General features: G+C 44.2%; 1 protein-coding gene across 1 annotated transcript; it reads left to right on the top strand.

The window, feature by feature from the left end:
* Positions 1-64: 64 nt before the first annotated feature.
* Positions 65-19822, top strand: KIAA1407 (KIAA1407 ortholog). The gene is given in 17 exon segments (XM_010289805.1): positions 65-100; positions 914-1055; positions 3393-3524; positions 4055-4233; positions 4741-4964; positions 5770-5926; positions 7811-8001; positions 8781-9030; positions 10377-10846; positions 11366-11460; positions 13076-13158; positions 14532-14569; positions 14571-14607; positions 15763-15906; positions 17108-17260; positions 17641-17795; positions 19577-19822. Coding segments are annotated over 15 exon segments (2418 nt in total). The 5' UTR covers positions 65-100; positions 914-1055; positions 3393-3415; the 3' UTR covers positions 19710-19822.
* The last annotated feature ends 1011 nt before the right edge of the window (positions 19823-20833 follow it).

Here is a 20833-nt window from a genome sequence, read left to right as displayed (position 1 = left end):
AAAGAGACGGGTAGTTGGAACACAATATATATTTTTTTGTTTGTTTCCATCTTATTTCCAGCCAAAGTTTGACTCTGATAACTTGGAACGCTGGATCAAGGTGAAGTAATGGCATAGGCCTCGCTCAAGAGTAAGGTGCCCTGTTGTTACACATGAAACTGAGGGTTGCGCACAAAACTTGCTGTTGAGCAGTTCCACAGGTTGCACGTATGGGCAAGTAATAGAAGATATTTACCCCAAAGCACCTTCTCCTGCATCTACAACCACCTAAGGTCAAGGAAAATGAGCTCCAGGGTGAACTTCCCTTTGTATTACTTCCTTGGGTACCCCCGTGCTCCCACCCTCAGCCCGCTGCTTTGGGCGGGTAGGGGCGTGCGCCTGCCTCCTCATGCAGCCTCCTAGACCTCTCTGCAAAGGGAAGGAGTTCTGCAGAAATGTGGGCTCTCTGGGGTACAGGTGTTCCGTGTGAAAACACAGTGATAGGTCAGGACCATTTACACCTCGGAGAGATGAATATGGGACAGAAAATCACTCAGGCAATTTACACAGTGACCAGGCTGGTTATGACAAAATGCTGATACTGACTTTCATAGTTGGTGGTTGCTGGGGTCTAACTCAGCAGGTCTCCAGTCAGTCCCCAGTGACTGGGTGTTTGCATTCTCCCGACGTGTTCTCCAATCACCGTGATTGGCACTAATTGCAGAATGAAGGCTTATTACTTGATCATTTCTGAGTCCAATTTCTTCAGTCAATCAAAAGCAGTTGGAGAAACATGTTTCAAAAGAAGTCTATTTCTTATAACTGCCATACTGTCTTCTGTTACACTCCCACTGATGTTTGTTCTCTCTGGAGGAGAAACCTAGATATAGGAAGCTGAAAAATTTATATCCTTTTTTCTTTCTCTAATTTAAAGAGAGTGGAGCAAGCCTCTGAGTATGCTATCTCTGAAGCTTTTTCCCTTCAAAAGTCAAGGTATCCACAGGGGCCCTGTGGTCCTGCGACGAGTTTGGAAACCGTGGAACAGCTGCAAGATCATGATGAGGCCTGTGAGGAAGGTGAGCTGCAATACTGCTTGCCACAAACTGCCTAAAATTTACTCTTCTTGTTCCAGTATTGTGGTTCTGGTCTGAACAGGCTCTTGCAAAGCTTGAGACCAAAAGAAACACTTAACAGTAAAAAGCCTTTTATCTAATGGAGAAAGGCATAAGAAGAATGAATTGCTGGAGTTCAAGGTATATCTTAATTAGCATACCTAAGAAAAGGATAAACTCTCTGTCTCCTGGAGATTTTAGGTCAAGCTGAGGGTGAATACGGCCCTTGAAGATATGCTGTATGGTTAAATACAAGTTAGTGGACTATAGGAAACTGGATGAAATTACCTGACATATTTTTGATAGCAGGCTAGATGTGAAAATGGAATTGCCCTGTGTAACTTTCACATCTACAAATAATTGTGTTGTTTTTTCAAAGTGAAAGTGAAAAAAGTGACATTTTCCTCACTAATTAGCTAACTAAATATTCCTTTTGTAATGCTTGCAGCCACAAGTGCTTACTGGTATTTGAAAATAAAACTTCTGTACATTAAAAAAAAAAAAAGAGAGGGAAATTATCTCCATCAGTGCTAGAAGTACATCTGCAGTGTAAAAAGCTGATAGGAGATAGGATTTTAAAAACTGAGTTAACCATTCTTTTAAGAATCACAAGTGAGCCTTACAGAATGGACTGAAGACACGTCTCAAGAGCATCCACTTCAATACAGGAAGTCAGCTTTTTCACTTGTAATCATCACGGGGTCAACTAATAGCATAGAATACCCCTGTCTGCTTACAGTGCACTGTCTGAATGCATTATATAGCATAATGGCTCAAAAGGAGCTGTCTTTGCAATAGGTAGAAAAGTTGCTTGCTTTTGTCATGTTTCTTTACTATTTTTGTTTGCCCTTCTCTGCTATTTTTTTCCTTTTTATAGCTACCAATCCTTCAGGATTCTTCCTAGCTCGGCTGAAAACCTTTTATCTGGAATCCATTATTAGAATACTTAACAGTGTTAACTATACATAGTCCACTTTGCAAAGAAAGGTATCGATAAGAGGAGTGTGAGGACTCTTTTACTCTAGTTATGAGGTGCTTACATTTCCCAGTCAAAAAAGTAACCCTTCCCCAAGTGATAAGCTGTTTTTCTCTCTTTCTGTTATCAGATCTATTTCGTTGTTCCTGAGCTGGCCTGAAAGATTATAAAAGAGAACAAAAGTGATTTGAAGGACAAACATTAGATTTATTTTTTCTTCAAAAAAACTACTGCTTTTTAAGGAAGTTTTTAAAAGGCTTTATTGCCTTAGGAATACAAAGACTCAATGGGAGCATCTTCATTTTGTGTTAGAACTAGATATTTGGAGCAGCTGCTTCCTCCTGTCTAGCAGCTGTGTGCCTTTACAGGGGATCACTTGCACTGCAGTGGCTGCCGAGATCCCCGCTCTTTGCCCATCCTCACCGCACGGATGGCTCAGCTTCTCGTAGGGCTGCTCCTGATGCCTTGCAGTTTACAGCCCTGCATTCTGCTTCAGGAGCAGCTTGGCCACTCATGCAAGTGAGGCCAGGTGGTTTGCTGAGGCAGCAGCTATGTTAGCTGTCCTTGCTTTTATTTAAGTAGGAACTTGAAAAAGGAATTTTTGCCTTTCTCCACCGAAGAGTGGAGATGCAAATAAAGTCCACAGAAGGACTTTATACCCCGTTGTTCGTTAGGCATTTGAGCTCACTGAGGAGTACCAAATCCATCATGGGTGCATTCCTGTAGTTGCAGTCTGAATTCTGACTACAGGTAGTCCCTGGTGAATTTGTCCACCGGACAGATTCATAATCTAGACTCACCAGTTGTTCCTGGAGCTGTGGTACTTGCAAAGGTTAACCTGTACGCATGAAGCAAACATTTGTCCAAACAGTGGTTCTTTTTGTATTTAACAAGTGACAACCTTGGCTGTACATGTGGGAAATAGCTAAGTGTCTGCAAGTGCAGTAGTAAAACATATGAAAGCTACCTGAGTTATGAATTACCTCATGTGAATTCCATCTGCTTGATAAATGCTATTATAATCACACGAGTGATCTAAATGTCCACAGAATCTCATAGGATAAATGGGGTGGAGAAGAATTCATTTGTGGCATATGTGACAGGGAAAAAGTTTGCCACCTTCTCTTCCTGTTCTTTTGTAGATCAGGAAGATGGGAACAGAACTATTAGTCTTACTCCATTTTCTGTTGCAGCTCAGCTTTCAGTCATTTTAGACAGCCTTCCCAGCATGTGATATAACTATCCCAGAGACAGAGTCTGGCTAGTTTACACTTATCCATATATTTTTTAAGCAGTGAAGTCATCAGTCTCTTTCCTTATGGTAGCCCAAGAGCTGCTCAGTAACTGGATGAAGTCCAAACTGCAACTGGAGCTGATGAGCGACGGAGAAGAGGAAGCTGACTCTGTCCTCCTGGAAGGGCCTTCTGCAACCCCTCTGAAGTATGAGCAGTTTGATGGTGAGAGCACAGCAAAGCAGTTCTTGGCTTCCTTCCTGAGGATGTGCTGGGGAAGGGAGCCAGGCCTCATGGCCTCTCGGACTGAGAGGTAAAAGTTGCTTTGAGGCCAGGATAGTGGGCTCAGTAGAAACAAGATTAGAGGTGATGATTTTTCTCCCCGAACCCTTACAGCAGCTTGTAGTAGGGCTGCACAAATGCACTTCATAAGCATTCAATGTCTCCCTTTGTAAAAGAGAGATTTTATTTCTTTTGCGTATAGGTATTTGTGACGCCTGTCAAATTTATAGCCATTTGAGGTGCTCAGAGGCAAGGCAGTGAAAAAATGGATGAAATGTTGTTACTGCTCTAGCATGTTCAATGGAAGACTGATTAAGACTCTTTGGGGATAAATGGAGTGCGGTCAGTGTGTCTGCTTTCATCAGAAATGCATTCACAGTCTGGGAAAGTGATCCCTTCAATTACATTAGGTTTTGTGATATGAGACAGAGGAGTTTATTCATTTCAGACTAGCCTGAGATAATCTGTTTCAGACTTGTGCAGCTATTTGGAACATGAATTGGAAAGTTCTTCTGTCCAAGAATACCTACAGCATCTTTTGCAGAGTGAAGTTGTGAACTGTGGAATAGTGGAAGGCCTTAGACTTGAAGACATCAAGGAAAACCAAAAACTTACAGATCCACGAATAATCATGGAGCTCAGACACAAGCAGGTGAGCAGGCAAGGCAGCACAGTTAAAAGGAGTAAGATAGAGGATTATAGGATTAGAGTAAATGCTCAGTGATACTTGCCCAGTTTTCTCTCCCAACCTGCAATAATCTCTGACTTGGAGGCAAATACCCAAGGATACTCTTCCACAGTTTAGCTGAAACGTTACTGCATTTCCACGTGCACATTAGCCATTCACAGTAGCTTGCACAGTCAACTTTTGCTACATCTGTTCAGGTTTTCCCCCTTTCCAAAGACTGACGGGAAAAGCCACCATGGCAGTCAGTTGTGAGTTTACTCCCATCAAGTAATACTGGTTTAACCCCACCCTCTTGAATGGAGTTTTTTCCTGGTCTGAGAGCAGAAGCAGTCCAGTCAGTGCCAGCTATGGATAGGGTTCCTTGCTTTATGTGAAAGGTGGATTGTGACCCACCCTGTCAGTGTACAGTGAACCTCAGATTCTTCAGCCTTTGGTGCCTGCTTTGACTTCTGCTGATTTCCTCCTCCCAAGGTGAAAGAAAACCGAATGAGGCGTCAGAAGGCATTAGAACTTCAGAGACAAGAAAAGTCCTTGAAGAAATCAGTTCTGTCTGAGGCCAAACTCCAAGCACAGGAGGAGGACAGAAGGAAGGCCCTGAAGGCCAAGAAAGAGGAGGAAGAGATTCAGAGGGAAATGGTGAAGCTGCAAAAGGAAATGGCTGAGAAGACACACACCATGGCAGAAGCATGGAGAACGTAAGAGGGAGAGGGAGGCACAGAAAGAACCGTATGAAGAACACTTCTCCTTTTGCTCCTTTTGCTAAATGTAAGAGGAGTGGTGGTCCCAAAGGAAACATCTGCTATTCCTCTGTCTCCAAACTCTCCCAAAACCTTTTATTCCTTTGTTACCAACTTCAGTGGCAGAGTTTATTGTTAGTGGGAATATGGTCTAAAGGTACTGTTAGCTTCCCCTCAGCCATTACCAGTACGTACACTGAATCATGAAGTAGGAGCGTGTTTGCACTACAGTGCATTCTCTCCATCAACTCTGTGGCACATCCAGCCTTGTTAGCACCTAATGTAGCATGAAAGCCCCACACAACAAAAAGAATGAATCGCTAGCCTGCCTAGAATAGTCTGCGTTGAAAGTCTAGCACTTACAATACTTCCTCTGCTATGAAAGAATAAAGAGCATTCTTGGCTGAAAATTCTGCAGACATAATTTTTGCTTCTGCTGAGCTTGGATTGTTAGAGATGGTACTTATAGGGATGCCGTTTATTTACTTAGGCAGCCATGAGATCCCAAATCTTCTCATGCAAGTGCATTACTGAAATCTTACTATTTTCTTTTGCCTGCTATATTTTGGAAATGCTCCAGACTGTTTAATCTCTGGGACCCCAAACCATGACAGAGGATGTTTTCTAAGGCGGCAGCATTAAATAATCAGCTACTTTCTAAGCTGTAGAGCTGATTCTCTTAGGATTGGGCAAAAAGAGAATTAAATCTCTGCTTCAGGACTTTCCTCATTGTATTAGATCTGTATGTTTGTTCACTTTCCAGGGAGGGGAAGAGACAAGAAAAAAGTCAGAAGCTGTCAATGCAGGAGGTATCTATTACTGCGTCACCACTCCTGGTCCTGAAGAAAGAAGAGCAAGGAGAGGAGAAAAAGAGAAAGGCTCAGGAGCTGCTGCACAGGATTCACACCAATAAGCAGAGAGTGAGCATCACCCTTCTTCTTCTGACACACTGAGCTCCCTGCCCTCAGCTACTGTTTGCAAAACTGCAGTAAAAAGTCCTGGTTACCAGAATTTTTCACTTCTAAGCCCTCCTCCTGATACCAGGAAAGTAGAAGAGCAGAGCAAAAAGTATCATGTAAGACTAGGAGCTAGAAATTCTGAGCCTCCATCCCCAGTATGTCTGTGCCTCACATGTACTCAGTGTGAGGTTTCACTTAAAATTGTGGAAAAGATCTGGCTCTCAGGACAGTTTTGAACATAGAGGCTTCTGCAATTGAGAAATAGGCAGATGTACAGAGGAGGCAGCGGAGCAAGATTTGTTTTCCCTTGAGGAAGAAAGTAAAAGGGGGGAAGTGGTACAAAAGGCCCTCAGAAGCCCTTATTTTGTGTATGGGAAGATATTTTAAAGATTGCCTCGCAGACCATGGTGCAGGAGCAGGGAGCCTGAGTCGCCAGTCGAATTTTGAGCTGAGTCGCCAAGAGCTGAAGTATGCCAGCACATCCACAGTAATGGGTTCCTCAAGGATTCACTTCCACTGCGTGCAGTAGGATAGTCTGTGATATTGCAGCAGCTCTTTTGAGGCAAACATACTGAATTTAATAATTCCTAGTAGGAACCTATTTCTTTTACCCTTATTATTATGATACTATGGCCAGCTCTGGGCTAAACACCTAGTTGTATCAAATACTTGCAATTAAAGAGCAATCTTTTTATACTGAATAATTTTATATGGGCAGTCTCAGCAAAGGGAATAAATTTCCCTGAGTGCAGGTATGAATGCTATCCATCACGTAATGTTTTTAATTAATAGAGCAGTCATCATCATTAATGTCTACTTATCTACATCTAGATTGTTTTTTATAGAAGAATCCCATAGCTTTTATGGTGATTCTCCCCATGGCTCATTTCATCTGCTCGTCTGCTGGATTTGAGCTTGGCTACTGTTTAGCAGTACACAACCTCCCTCCAGCACAATCTAAGCTGTGAAGATAAGCCTGAATGAAACCACAGAAGAATTTAGGGCTGGTGTAATGTGAGAAGCCACGGTTTAGCTGAGCTAAGCAATAGTGACACTTTGATTCTTTTCCTAAAGCAGAAAGAAACAGCTAATGTATTGACATTTTGTCCTCTTTGTAAGTCTCTATTTGGAGATTTCAGTGACTGAGAGGAATGCAATTAAAACAAGGCGTTATGACAAAAGAGGAACAGCTGAGTCCTGTGAGTTGACCCACTTCGAGAATCAAAATGAACAGTGTCTGCAGTGACAGGGCTAGAATTATGGGGTAGATTAGATAGCAAATTGCTGCTCCGTGCAATTTATATCACTCCCAGAGGCAGCGAGTCTAATTACACAATAGGGGAAAGATTTGGCTTCCTACTGGAACAAGGGTGAGCTTAGGTTGTGTCATAAATTCACACTAGAAAGTGTCTTGATTTTTGTCTACGTTAAAAAAAAAAAAAAAAGTGGTCCATGGAGATATTTGTGAACTGTTCTCCACAGAAGTGTTCTTACCTGTAGCATCTTAGATATTTTCTAGATTTTGAAACATCTTCCCTGCCTCTAGAAATTCTCTGTTCCTCACCCATTTTATTCCTTTATATACGGTGAACTAAGTGTGTTTCACTCAAAAGCAGAGCCCCATGATGTTATCTTTCTAGTCCCTTTCTGCTTTTTGTAGAAGACCTGCACATGCTCTGTGGGTTTTTTCCTGATTTTTTTTTACCCTCAAGGTAATTGTCAAAAGTGGGGATTCTAAGAAGAATCTCAAAAAGCAAAGTCAGATAAGGGGAAGGATCGATAGGATCAGCATTTGTGTGATGGGCTGTATCTTGCTCATTGGTTTTCTGAAACTCTCCCATGCAGTGCATACAACGACATTTCTCTGCTTGGCTGAAAGTCATTCTGGAGCACAGAATTAAAATGGGAAGAGCCAGAGCCCTTGCTAACTGGAAATGCCAACTGAAGGCCCTGAGAGCCTGGAGAAACTATACTTGGGCACAGAAAGTAGAGCAGGAGACACAGCAATTGGAAGTTCATCTCCGAGATCAAAACAGGTAGTGACCCTACACTCTGGAATTCCTTCTACTGCAGCAGTACTCGGGCAGGGCAGCGATCAGGCACTGTAAAAGGGGCCTACCAGTTAGCCAGCAGCAGGAAAACAGTAGCTTTGAGAAAATTGCTACATTGCCTTCAGTCTGCCAGAGGCATTGTGGCACAGGTGAGAAGGAGGGCAGAGAAAAACAAGAGGTTTAGCACTTTCCAACAAGCCTGCATCTCGCTCTCTCTGTAGGTGTCTTTCCTGGAAATCTCACCCTGGCTTGCTCTGGACCCCAGAGAATATGAGGTGCTGTATTCATTCCTGATTAATATAGTTATTTCCTATTTCAGCAGCAGCATAGCAGAGAGAATATTGGCCACTGGCTCTCATTAAGGAGGCTGTTGGATGAATTCCTTGTCAGCCAGAGAAAATTTTGCTCTTGCAGGTGTCTGGCAGGCTGTGTGGTGAGGCACTGCCGCTTCACCGTGTGCAGCTAGCAAGGGAGCAGGGTACGTCCTTTGCACCTATCCTGCAGCCCAAGGATGACACAGGAAATTGCAAAATGTCAACTAAGGGAACTTAATTCAAAGTAACGGGCATCCTTTCTGCCCTCTCAGTCCTCCTTGGAGAAACACTGTACAGCTTTGGAGGGCTTTCACAGTTAAGTGACAAAAAGACTCGGGAAGTTATGGGGCTCTGTGCCACGGCGTGGATGGCTGCGCTTGGTGCGATTGTTTCAGCCAGGCCTGGGCAGAAGCCTCACTCCTATCGTAACACGAGTGCTTCCTCTTTCAGGAAAACACAACTCTCTGTGGAGCATAACCAGCGACGGCTTTTGCGCGGCTGCTTTCTGGCGTGGCAGCGCTGGAGCCAAGCTGAGACAGAAAAACGAGAGCTGCAGATCAAGAAGGAGGAGAAGAAGAGAAAGATGGCACAGCTGCTAGAGGCAGTGTCACTGGGGAAGGGTGGTCTGGACAGGCTGCTGGAGGTTAAGAAGCCTGGGACAGCAGAAGAAAACCATCATCAGGATTTGCAGCAGGACGAGGTAAATCCTTCCCATGTAGTTTTGTCTGCTGACATCTCAGTAATCTTACAAAATACTTCTTTTGTGCAACCTGAAATAAAGAGTACATTATCCCAGAGGAAGTCTCCTTTCCCAGGGTGACCCCCAAATACCTGCCTGCAACTGTTCAGGGGGGAAGTCTTTAAAAATCAGAGACAAACATGAAGGACAATGCATGAGTTTTAAAAATAATCTCTAGTGCTGCCAGTGAACAACCCTTCATGTACTGTGAGTCGCAATGAGCGTCCCACCCCCATATCACTTTTGCTGAGAGATTAGTTACATCTTTGATGCCTGCTTAGACTTAAAATTACAACACTTGACTGCATGACAAGAGATTTTGTCATGCCAGTGCTTGTCTGGCATGACAAAAAAAGCCTGTCTGGCTTTTAAGTGTAGGGGAAAAAAGCCACTGGCTGTTTCAACATAATGTGCATCACAAAGAGGTAGGAGAGGAGGATCAGAGGTTGCTTCCTTAAATTTTCATTTGTCAGGTTAGAGCATGCCCTTCCTTTCTGTTTATAAAACCTGTACCACAGCAGTGTCCCGATCCCAGCATGAGAGCTCACACACTTACACATATTACAGGTCAAGCTTTTTGTTTGTTTAAGTGTCAGCAAAAGTTGATTTCCTACAGTGCTTGTATCATCCTAGTAGGCCCATATTTTTCTTCAGGTGCACTGGTAAAATTTGTGCTGGAAGGATGGGACTGAATTTGGAGTTTGACCTAGGAATCAGAAAGCAGATCTTAACGTGATGCCTCTTCAGAGAAAGACCATGTGTCAGAAAAGATGCAGCCTCATTCCCCATTGTGCACCATTGTGCACCAATATCATGGGTTTCAAGCAGCACCTTGTAGACTTCTTTTCCATCTGTAAAGGGACTGCCTAGTAGGTCAGCCGTGTAGATCACCTCAACAACTGTTTTTCCTTTATTCTCCATCTGAGTGCTGAGTGGGGACAATGCGCTCCAAAAGGGACTGTGCTAATCCCTGAGAGATGAGCTGTCCTGTGCTGTGCTCCCTAACAAAATAGTCAGGATATATTCCTGCCAGAGCTCTTGCCTGATCAAGATTTCTTCCTCCCAGGGAAATGGCACACAGCTCCTTCGCAGTTTTTTCCCCCACAGCCTCCCATTTTGTGCATAACAGGGCTCCCCTGCCCTGGCTAGCAACTAGGTAAAGATTGCATAGCTGATATTACCCTACTTCTCAGGCATCTCACTAGATTTGCATTAAAGAAACACTGTGTAGCAAGGTCAGAAGAAAATCTTGGTTTATCAATGCCACATTTTCCTTATTTCTTTCCCCCCTCTCCCCGCCCCCCCAGCCAATGGAAACTCGCCTCAGACAGAAAGAACCTGACCGGACCGGAGACCACTCTTGTTGGAATGCTGTGCTTACATCTCATTCCTACAGAAAACCCAAATTTGCCTGGGAGGTTACCCTAAAGGATGCAGCCATGAGTTCTCAGGACCAGGCTATGTACAGAAAACAAATAGCCACTCTCCCCCAGCAATTTCAGGCACCTGCTCCAAAGACAGCTCCTGCTTATGGTAGCTGTTTTGAGCACCGTCATGCCTTCCAGCAACGCCTGATTGAGGAGCAGAGGCAGCAGCTTCAGAAACAGCAAGAGCTGATCCTTGAACTGCAGGAAAATCAGAGGCGGAGCAGAGCTAAAGAAGAGGCAGCACAAGCCACGGCTGTAACCCAGGCATTTAGCAACTCTCCTTCACAAACTAGGGAGGGAAAACTGAACAGGAAAAAACGATCCAGATGCAAGAATGCAACCTATTTGAGGTGAGACCCTCGATAAAGCAGACTCAGTTAGTTAGCATGTCTCATTCTTACTCAAGTTGAGACAGAATTTGCCAGGCACACTTTGGTCATGCTAGCGCTATCTGCTCTTCCCCTCACCTGTGACTTAGCCTCAAGGGTAGTATCAGACTGGCCACAGTTCTCTGTCCTTCTTCCTTTTTTGCAGTGGCTCTACACCATGTGATCCACACAGGACCCACTTAGAAACAGCAACACTAGTGGCACACATAGTAGCAGCAGGGATTGATTTAGTTAGGAAAAAAGAGATTGTTGTTCTCAGTATTTCAGAACACGCAGCAGCCCTGAGTATTCATCTCCTTTGCAAGGATGCATCATTAATCCCATTTCAAGCAGGAGAAAGGTGTATCAGGGATTTAGGATGAAAATGCAGCACAATGGAGAATAAAAACTACAAGGCCTGTTTTGCAAAGATAGGTGGTAGGTGTGAGACATTATTTGACCACATTGATTGATTAATTTCTTTACTCTCTCCTTTCATAGTCCGCCTGTTTCTCATGGGTCAGAAAACACAAGGGCAATGACGCAAGGCAGGAGGCCCTCCAACCAGCTGACCTCAGCTCATCCCATACTGAAAGGTATTGTTCTAGATAAAAAAGAACATTCCAGACCACTTTTCTCAGCAGCTTGTCTGGAAACCTCTGTTTGCCTCAGCCTTGCTGATGACAGTATGCAAGTAAAACTCAGCACTCCCTTTCCCAGCCTGACCAGCACTGTGAGAGGGTGAGCTGTTTTCATGCCCAAGTCAGGCATCTGTAAAACCTAGGCCACTGCAAGCCCCTGAAGTCCGTGCTCAGTACACTGTGGTAGCAGTTACTCCTAACACTTGTGATTGTTTCTGGTGTGACAAGACTCAGAGAGAAGCTCTACAGGGTTTTTTGCTGTCAGTCTTATTCCCTTCATTGCACACCCAACTAACATTTAAACTGACCAGTCATTTTCATGTAACTTTGACAGAGGTATTGAGATTTCAAAGGGAAGTAAGTGCCTGCCCGAGGTTTTGTGAGACAACAGTAGCTAGGCTGGGGAAGGAGCTCCAGCTTGCTGCCTTCTGTGAGATATCTCCGCTTCTCTGGCCATGCTGGAACAGCATATATACATTAAACATGCAGCACAGCCTTTTCATGCAGTAAATTAAGATCAGGTTCTGTTATATCCATCGGTCATGTTCTTCCATATCAACTTGGGGGCGGCCACAGTCTGCATGAAAGGCTGTCTCTGGAATATGATCATTGTGATGTTTTAATAGTTTTGGGATCACCAGAGCTTTTTGGCCATGATAGCTGGGCATTAATAATTTCCTTTCATTAACTGACTGTGTTCAGCTCCAATGATACCTAGTCTAACCCATCACTCACTCTGATTTGCCTGAACTCTGTACAGCTTAGGGACCGTAAGCATATTTTCAGAGCACTCAAGTGCTTTTGTTTGAAAATCCCCAAAAATTCAGTGAATAAGTTATTGCTGAATGATTTTCCCTTGGCAGAGAACCCTGGGACAGCTTAGAGGAGAAAAGAACCTGAGGAAGCCTATTGTAGTCAAAACACTTAAATGCCCTCCAGTTATCAATTGCTCCAGTTTGTGCTTCATTTGCAACTCCAGGAGAAGTGAGCATGGGTTCTCAACTCCACTGCATGTTCTGTCTAGTCGTGTCAGCACTGTAACACCTTTGCTGATAGCCAGCAAGAGCACCACATTGCAATTTATCCCCAAAAAGAAGCATTAAGCAGTAGTTTCTCACTAATGGGACAGAGTGGAATGCTTTCCCTGATGAAGTCACTCTTTAAATAAACAATTGGAGCTTACTGGAGACCTCATAGCAATTGCTGCTATATCAGGTGCCCTGAGCCTCAGCACTCAACCAGGGAAGACAGGGATAGATAAAACCTCTGGACACAACTACACAGCTCCTTTCATAATTGAGCCTCATGGCTGTGACTGTCAACCAAGGAGGATGGAGTTAATCTAACTGGGGTAGTCCTGAGTCATCTTATAAAAGTTTATGTGTTCCTTGTTCATGACACTGCCAGCTGTAGGAGGCAGCAGAAAGCAAGTCCCTTTTGTGCTGCCATTGCTGGATCAACAGGGGCTGGGCAGTAGAGAGTAGTGGTCATCCTTGTTCACTAACCTTCTGCCATTATCCTATAGCTCATTTCCACTAAGCCTTATGTTCTTGTGTTTCCTTTTCTGTAGCTATGGAGGAGAGAGCAACTCAGCGTGCCGAACGGAGGAGGAAACTAGAAGAAGCCAAACAACAAAGAGAAGAGGAGAAACTGGTAAGGAAAATGGAAAATGAAACTAAGTCTCTCTCATACCATTCCAGTTACAAGAAATGCTGTTTTAACCCCAGAGCCCGGGACCAAGAAAAGGCCTTTTATCCAAAAGAAGAGTTTTATAGCTTGTGAGAAAGCAGATGTCCAGCACACATCAAAAGAAGTTATTGCTGCATTTACATACAGTGATGGCACTAGCCCTGCCATATCACAAACAGACATTTCATGTTGATGCAGTTGGAATTCTAGAAGCAGCCTCCCTTACAACCCCACCACCACCACTTTCGCACCTCTCATGATTGTAACTGTCCTTGCTGAGGATGGGAAGGGTGGAAGTGCAGAGATCCACTTGATTGGACCTGGCAGCGGTGGGTTTCCCCTCCCCTGCTTTTCCTGTCTGGTCACATGCAGCTTGAGGCCGTGCAGTCTGACCTAGTAAAAATCCTGCCTCTTTTTAGCAAATCTCTGCTGAAGAAAGAAGATAGTGACAATATTTGCATGCTTAATATACAAATTCTGTGATACACATCCAACAAAGGAGCTTTCTTAGCTTCAGGGCATTAAGCTGTTACTGAAAACATTGATAGTAAGTTGCCTTAGGATTAGAAAGCTCAGAACTGGGGTCCTAAAACAACCAGCATTTCTTCCTTCTCCAAGCAAGAGAGATGTACTTACATACACAGGAGGCTGAAACGAGCCTGAAAGAACACTTTAACCATAGAGTGGACAGACAAGTATCAGGTTAGGTTTTCATTTGCCATGATCTTAGAGATCAGAAAGGACAGTCATATTAATCATGCATTATGGTTGGTGTGGTTTGTAGGCCTTTGATGCATTCACTGAGAGCAAAAGCTTTGTGAAATGAAAGCAGAGTGGGGTTTGCAAGGGGAGTAGGTAAACATTCAGAGAAGGATATTGTGCCAAGTATGACCAGTACTGAAGTAAAACAACTTGAAAGAAATGTTTGTGTACCTGTAATTCTGCTTTGCATGTAGAAGTAAAACTTCAGACCAGAGCCCAGGGATTCAGAACTGACTTCAGCAATCAGGTTGTCAATAAATAACTTGGTGTATGGTTTAAATATTTAGGGGAACAGTGGGCAAATATCATAACTTGGGGCAAAGAAAGATATACAGAGATAGAGAGGTAGAGAGGTAGAGAGATAGAGATAGGTAGTAGAACAGTCCTTCTTTCCTCTCCACAGTTCACTGTCCAGCACAGTTCATGTCTAGTATGTGACAAAGTCTGCTTCCTTCTGAGGTTTCAGGTGCTGGTCAATACTAGAGGAATAGTGGGAAAGCTTAGGGGTCTATGTTCTCTGAAAAGGTCACATGTGCCAAATAAAATTTTACCTCCTCCATTTTCTGCATTTCAAGGCCCAGCTGAAGGCTGAAGAGGAAGCACGACAGAGGAGTGGAAAAACGACGGGAGGAGAGAAGGCAGCAGAAGCTGGTGACTCACCTCTTTCCCCCCACCTTTTGCAGGGATAGAGAAGAGCCATTACTCACTAGCACTCATTCAGCAGCCAGAGTAATGGGAACTGAAGGTCTTCATTAGTAGAGAAGAGTCTCACAGCACCCACTATATAAACTCACCACCTTCCTCCTTTTTGGCAATGTTAGGGGAAGGACTGTGGACCAAACGCACTATGAAATATATACTGTCACTGTCTCTGTCTCATCAGCAGGACTAGAGGTCCCAGCTGGTAGACGTTCACTTCTGAGGTATAGCCACATAAGCCGCCCCAGTGGCAGCACATTCAGCCTGCTTTCAGACTGCTTCTTCCCCTTGTATCCCCTTCCATCATACATAATGATACCAGTCACAAACCCATAATTTAAAAATAAACAAGCCTGACAGATATACCAAGGGCAGCTTTCCACCCAAGGAATAGAAGCATCCTCTCCTTGGAGCTAGCCTAGGAACAGCCCCACTTCATTACTATTACTTGGAAATGAGCTGTCCTAATAACCCAAATAGCACATTTGAAATCCTACAGGAATTTGACTTACAACTACTGTTCTACTTGGATCAAGTGTTTTAGGATGTTTGACCTTCATCCCTGAGTCTCAGTCAAAAGTAATATTGTACAGTTATATAATACCCACATCCCTCCCCTACTATTTAGGCTAGATTAAGTGGCAGGGTACATATATAAGCTCAGAATCATTTTTGGACACATTTTCAACCTAGTTTTAGAACATAGAAAGCTGTCCTTCTCGAGCTCACCAAAGCACCCCTCACATTGATGAAGGACCATCAAAAGGAGGTTCCTGCTATGTCAGCACTGCTGGTAGCCACAGCTTATGTGTCTGCTACAGTAACACCAAACTGCAGTGCTGAGGGAAGGCCACATTGCTGATATATGGCCCAGGGAAATGCCCAGAAATGCCATAATCTTCCATGAGGATTTTCAAGACAGTTTGCTCTGCTTTCTACCACAGGTTCTAGTACCTGGGGTCATGTCTGGTCTGCACTGCTAAAGATGATGCAGATCCCTATTTCCTGTTAGGTCAGGACCTCCAGCTCCAATATGACAATCTATTGTCATTGCTTAACATCCTTTCCATTCAGAGTGAATTAAAACTACTGCTTTTTGTGTTCTAGAAAGAGCTGGAGAAACAAAGGAGGCTGAAGAAAGAGCAGCAGCTCCAGAGAAAGGCCAGAGATCACTATGAGAAGGTCCTGCTGAGAAAGCTGGGAATGGTGCCATGGAAAAGGCTAAGGGAACAAGCCAAGGAAAACCTGGTGGTAAGTGCTGAGGATAAAGAAAAGGACTGGTGCCATGGGAGGAAGGGAAAAAGAATAGCTGCAGCATTTAGCAGAAACCTTAATAGGCTCTTAAGCCAGGTAGGGATGGAAAAAGCAAAAATTCTCCCTGCATGCCCTGCCCTATATTAGTTCTTTATATCAGCCCATCTGACAGTAATCCTGAAAGGTCATCAAAAACCTACAAGACTGGCATCCTCATTTATAGATGATTAAACAGGAAACAAAAGGACAGAGAAAGGAATGAATTTTAACCTAATGAGAAGTCATTTTTTGTTAGCCTCCACTTGTCTGCAGTACTAGCTGCCACATGATTTGATGCCAATAACACAGTGGGAGTTAGTTTAGTGTGATACAGCCAAAAAAATAAATTGAAGTTACATGATGTGAGCCTGTCAGTTCTCTTGCTCCACAGCAAAACTAACCAGTAAGACAACATCAAGCCACTGCAGTTATAGTATAGTTAGCCTCAGCCCATCACTAGGGCTTTCCCTCTCTCTGGAGTTGCTGCTGGTGCGGTGTTGGCCACTGCTAGAGGTAGGAGACCACAGGTGATAATCCAGCAATCTGTTCTAGCCTGGCCATACCTTCAGTGCAGAATAACAAGTGGTAGCTTCTGAGACCTTGACACAGAAATACTGCTAATGAAACATTTCTGTACATGACTGAATTAGCATGCCTTATCAGGGGAGGACTAATAACACTCAGACATATCCTGAAGATTTAGCCAGAGCCCAGGGCTAAGTTGGCAAGCTTCCATTTAAGTCACTGCAACTATAGCTGCTTACAGTACTCGACCAAACGCACACAGGCCTCCGGCTGGAAAGAAGTAGAGGGATAGCAGCTGCTCCGTAGGTCCACCCTGCTGGTCAGCATTTTGGACGGGGTTGGACTAAACTGTTATAGACCATGCCTCTGCTCCATTCACAATAGGGTAAACTGAGCATCTAATTCAAAAGGATATTCTCTAGAAGTGATGCAGCAGTCTGATAGAGACTGGTCTTGTTCTCTATGCTGAACCCTCTTTGTGGAAACCTATCCTGTAAGTTATTCCAGCTGTCAGACACTTGCATTTTGGGGGCCCCAAAATGCTGAGGTGATTTTCTAGTGTACCCAGTGTTCTGTAGCTTTATGTATTCACTAGACCAAGTAACCAGCTGCCGTGTCTGCTGTCTTTACTCAGGTGGCACAAAGGCACCACTGCTTGGTCCTGCAGAGGAGATGCCTGACGACTTGGCTCCAGCACGCCCAGGGGAGCCTCACGGAGAAGGTGTCTCGGGCTGAAGACTTCTATTCCCATATGTTGCTGAGATGGGGCTTCAGGAACTGGCTAAAGGTTTGCCTGCACCACAGTGGAGAAAGGATACCAAGCGCGCTAGCTGCTGCCACGCTTTCCCCTCACCACAGTGCCACTTGACAGACCTGCAGCCCAACCTTTTCTGAGTTACAGTCCCCATTCCAGCAACAACATTCCCTTCTTCAGAGACCTTCTTTCAGCTCGCCACTCTCCATCATTCTCCTCCACCCAGGACACTCTCCTACGTACTGGTCCTCTACCTTTTCACTCTCTCATCCTGCTCCTTGCTGATTTTCCTCCACTGCTGTCCCCATTACCCTTCACTTGACAGTCTCAGCACTGCTTCTGTTTCTGCTTATTGGGCTGGGGGTTGGGAGGAAGAAGCCATTCTCACCTCTTTCTCTGTCCTCCTTCCCTAGTACAAGGATTATCTCTCCACTCTGGAGGAGAGAGTGAGTACCCTCCATGCAGCCTACCTCATGAGGAAGTACTTCTGGGCATGGTTTGATCTGATCATGGATGAAAAAAGTACCGTATGGGAGAAGCTGAAGATTGCTACTGAACACAGTAACAAGTAAGTGCACTCCCTTGCCAGCAGTTCTTTTCACTTAGGTTTAATATACCCTGTAGATTATTTTAGAGGCTATTTTTGATGGGTCAATTATCTGCTCCCCAAGAACATGCGAAACAGGTTCTTTACTGCTGGTATTTTGCTTCTGTGATATGCACAGACAACATCAGCAGAGGTTTATGATAAAAATTTTCCATGCACCTCGCAAAAGGAAATGTAGCGGTACCCTTCACAAGACTTTTAAATCGGCTGAAAGAGAATACAGTGAAAGCAGATAAGTAGCTGAAACTTTCTAAGCTGATTAGCAGATCTAGCCATGCAGCTTCTGCTAAAAGCTGCCTTAGGAAAATCTTTAAGTACAATTATAGCAAGCCAAATGATTGTGCAGGAATTACACTGTATTGTTTTGTCCACAGCAGATGATTTAGTTCACAGATCCAAAGCTGATCAACTAGAAACTCTACTTAGGGAATCTTTCAGTTTATGCCATCGTCACCCTGACTTGGCAGGGAGAACTACAGCAGACACTTCTACTACTCATGGCTGGAGCTGGACACACCCAGTTTGCTCATTGTCCCATAACTGCATTAGCTGTGTATGAGGAAAAAACTATTGTCAAAGTTCAGCAGAAAACAGAAGCATATTCACCTACCTCACCATGAAAGCATGTCAGCTGCATGCAGTCATGAATAGGCTGTGCCTGTGCATAGCCCAGACAGGATCTGCAGCACCTTGGAGGAAGAATTAAATTAAATTCACCTCTTATGTGGTAGAGCGAACCTGTTCTAGCTTGCCATGTCAGTAAGATCAGAACAGTGCATGATGATAGGACAAGGGGTAATGATTTTAAACTAAAAGAGGGTAGATTTAGACTAGATGTAAGGAAGAAATTTTCTCACACTGAGGGTGGTGAAAGACTGGCACAGGTTGCCCAGAGAGGTGGTAGATGCCTCATCCCTGGAAACATTCCAGGTCAGGTTGGACGGGGCTCTGAGCAACCTGATATAGTTGAAGATGTCCCTGCTCATTGCAGCGAGGTTGGACTAGATGACCTTTAAAGGTCCCTTCCAACCCAAAGATTCTATGATTCTATGATTTACCCCAACAAGCCAGCAAACTAGAGGAACCAGGGAAAATTCAAACCCAGGAAGAGACTGGATTCGTTCTATGTATGACCTCATATTAGGAGTATAATCACCTGTCATTCCACATTACCTCTTCTCCCACTGACTGGCAAAGGCGGTTCAGACCTTGACAGAGCAAACTATTCTTTAGACAGGATTGTTGCTCCCTATTGCCCATATGGGAACCTAGGGCAAGGCACCTTTGGTGGGGTTATTAAAATCAGGTAAGAATTGGAGCCCAGCTACCTGCGCTCCCAAGTGGTTGGTCTGGACCAAACAAGCCTGCATTTTTCCTGAGGAAACTGCCTTCAGAGACCCTACTTATTCTTCAAGAAACATCTTTCATCTTCAGAGTGCTAAGCAAACACTACCTAATGAATCCTGTCAGAGGGAGGAGCAAAAGTCTTGGGAGAGAGGAATAGACAAGGGCAATGTGTTATTTTTCCCTAGGATGATTGACATATTAATGGAGTGGTCTGCATGCAGGTGTTTAACATGTCATAGCCCTGACTAGCTTGATTTGTCCAGAAAGGACAAATCCCACAGGTGTATTTTAGGGAAGTTCCCCCCTCAAATAGAAGTCATCTTTTGATTACCTGTTATGTTATGCACACATCTGCATGTTGTCACTTTGTTCTTTATGTTCCCAATTTCTTTAAGGAGACTGATGCTGAATGCATTCAAGGCATGGAGGCAGTACCCACTACTGATGAAAAAGGAAAGAGAGAGGGAGGAAAGGAGAAATCAGCTACGCAGGAGAGTAGCTGAAATTCTCCCTGACTTCCAAACGTGACAGAAGAGTCAAAGGAGACAAGAAGACTGATTCTGCTCAGTGCTATCTTCCTACTGACTGAAACAAATCCAAGGGGAAGTCCTGTCCAGTGCAAAGGGCTTTACAGCCGAAGGAAGCTCTCTGGGGCCAGTGCTGTCATAAACTAAGCATATATGGAAACTTATCTGACGGTTTCAGTTTGCACTTCTGGGCATCATTCCCCACAAGGTCCTCCTCGTGTGAAGTCTCCATAGGGGTGTCTTGGCTGGTGGCAGTGAGGCCTAGGTAACCAAAGCTTAGCACAGGGCATGATTCAGGTCAAGACCATTTCTGCATGCAGAGCTGCAGCACTGGCATGAATCCTCCTCCATCACAGGAAGCACAGAACTGAACTGCACCTATTTTTCTTTAAGCAGTAACCTGGTGCTTTTTCTGTTGCCAGTACTCTGCAGGGTGACACAGCTTGATCAGAGAGCAAACAGACCTGACTGTCAGCCGACCCCTAACCACTACTGCAAACTTGGCAACCCAGAGAACAGGTTTGAGCTAACTGTGCCAGAAAAGTTTGGATGGGAGGAGGAGAGGGAAGAGCTATTTATGCAAATTGTATTTGCTAATGGTCCAGATCACAGCATCACATGCAGACAATCGAAAACCTGGATTCTTTTTCAAGGGACTGCCGGGTTCGCAGCACTAGCCAGCTTACAAGCACAGTGCTTTGATTTTGGTGGCAAGTGGTGATTCCAACTTTATGAGCCTCTATCTTCTTGTCATTTAAACAGTTTCCAAGCTGGTTAACTGTAGTATTTAAAGTCTGTCTGGGGCTTTTTCACTCGATCCAGCACTTCAAAAAAACAAAAAAATCCAAGAAAAAGGCAGTCTTTATTTTTACATAAGCTAAAGCTGACATGACTAAAATGTAAGTTTCTTATCACTGTTTAATGGCATTACCCTATCTGCACTATGCTGCAGGTTAAGGTACAGTATGTCTTGGCTTAGCAACAGCATAAGGCAGGAATCTGGAATTGCTTCCCCCTCACAACGGGATAAGCAAAGTTCTCTCCAAAAGCATTTGGCAGTACAGGGAGCACCTGGGTAATGCCAAGATGACAATGGTTTACTGTTATCCATCGTATTCAATAATT

This window comes from Phaethon lepturus, unplaced genomic scaffold (genome assembly GCF_000687285.1).
Source record: "Phaethon lepturus isolate BGI_N335 unplaced genomic scaffold, ASM68728v1 scaffold51746, whole genome shotgun sequence".
Classification (NCBI taxonomy): Eukaryota; Metazoa; Chordata; class Aves; order Phaethontiformes; family Phaethontidae; genus Phaethon; species Phaethon lepturus.
This window is presented reverse-complemented; position numbering and strand designations above follow the sequence as displayed.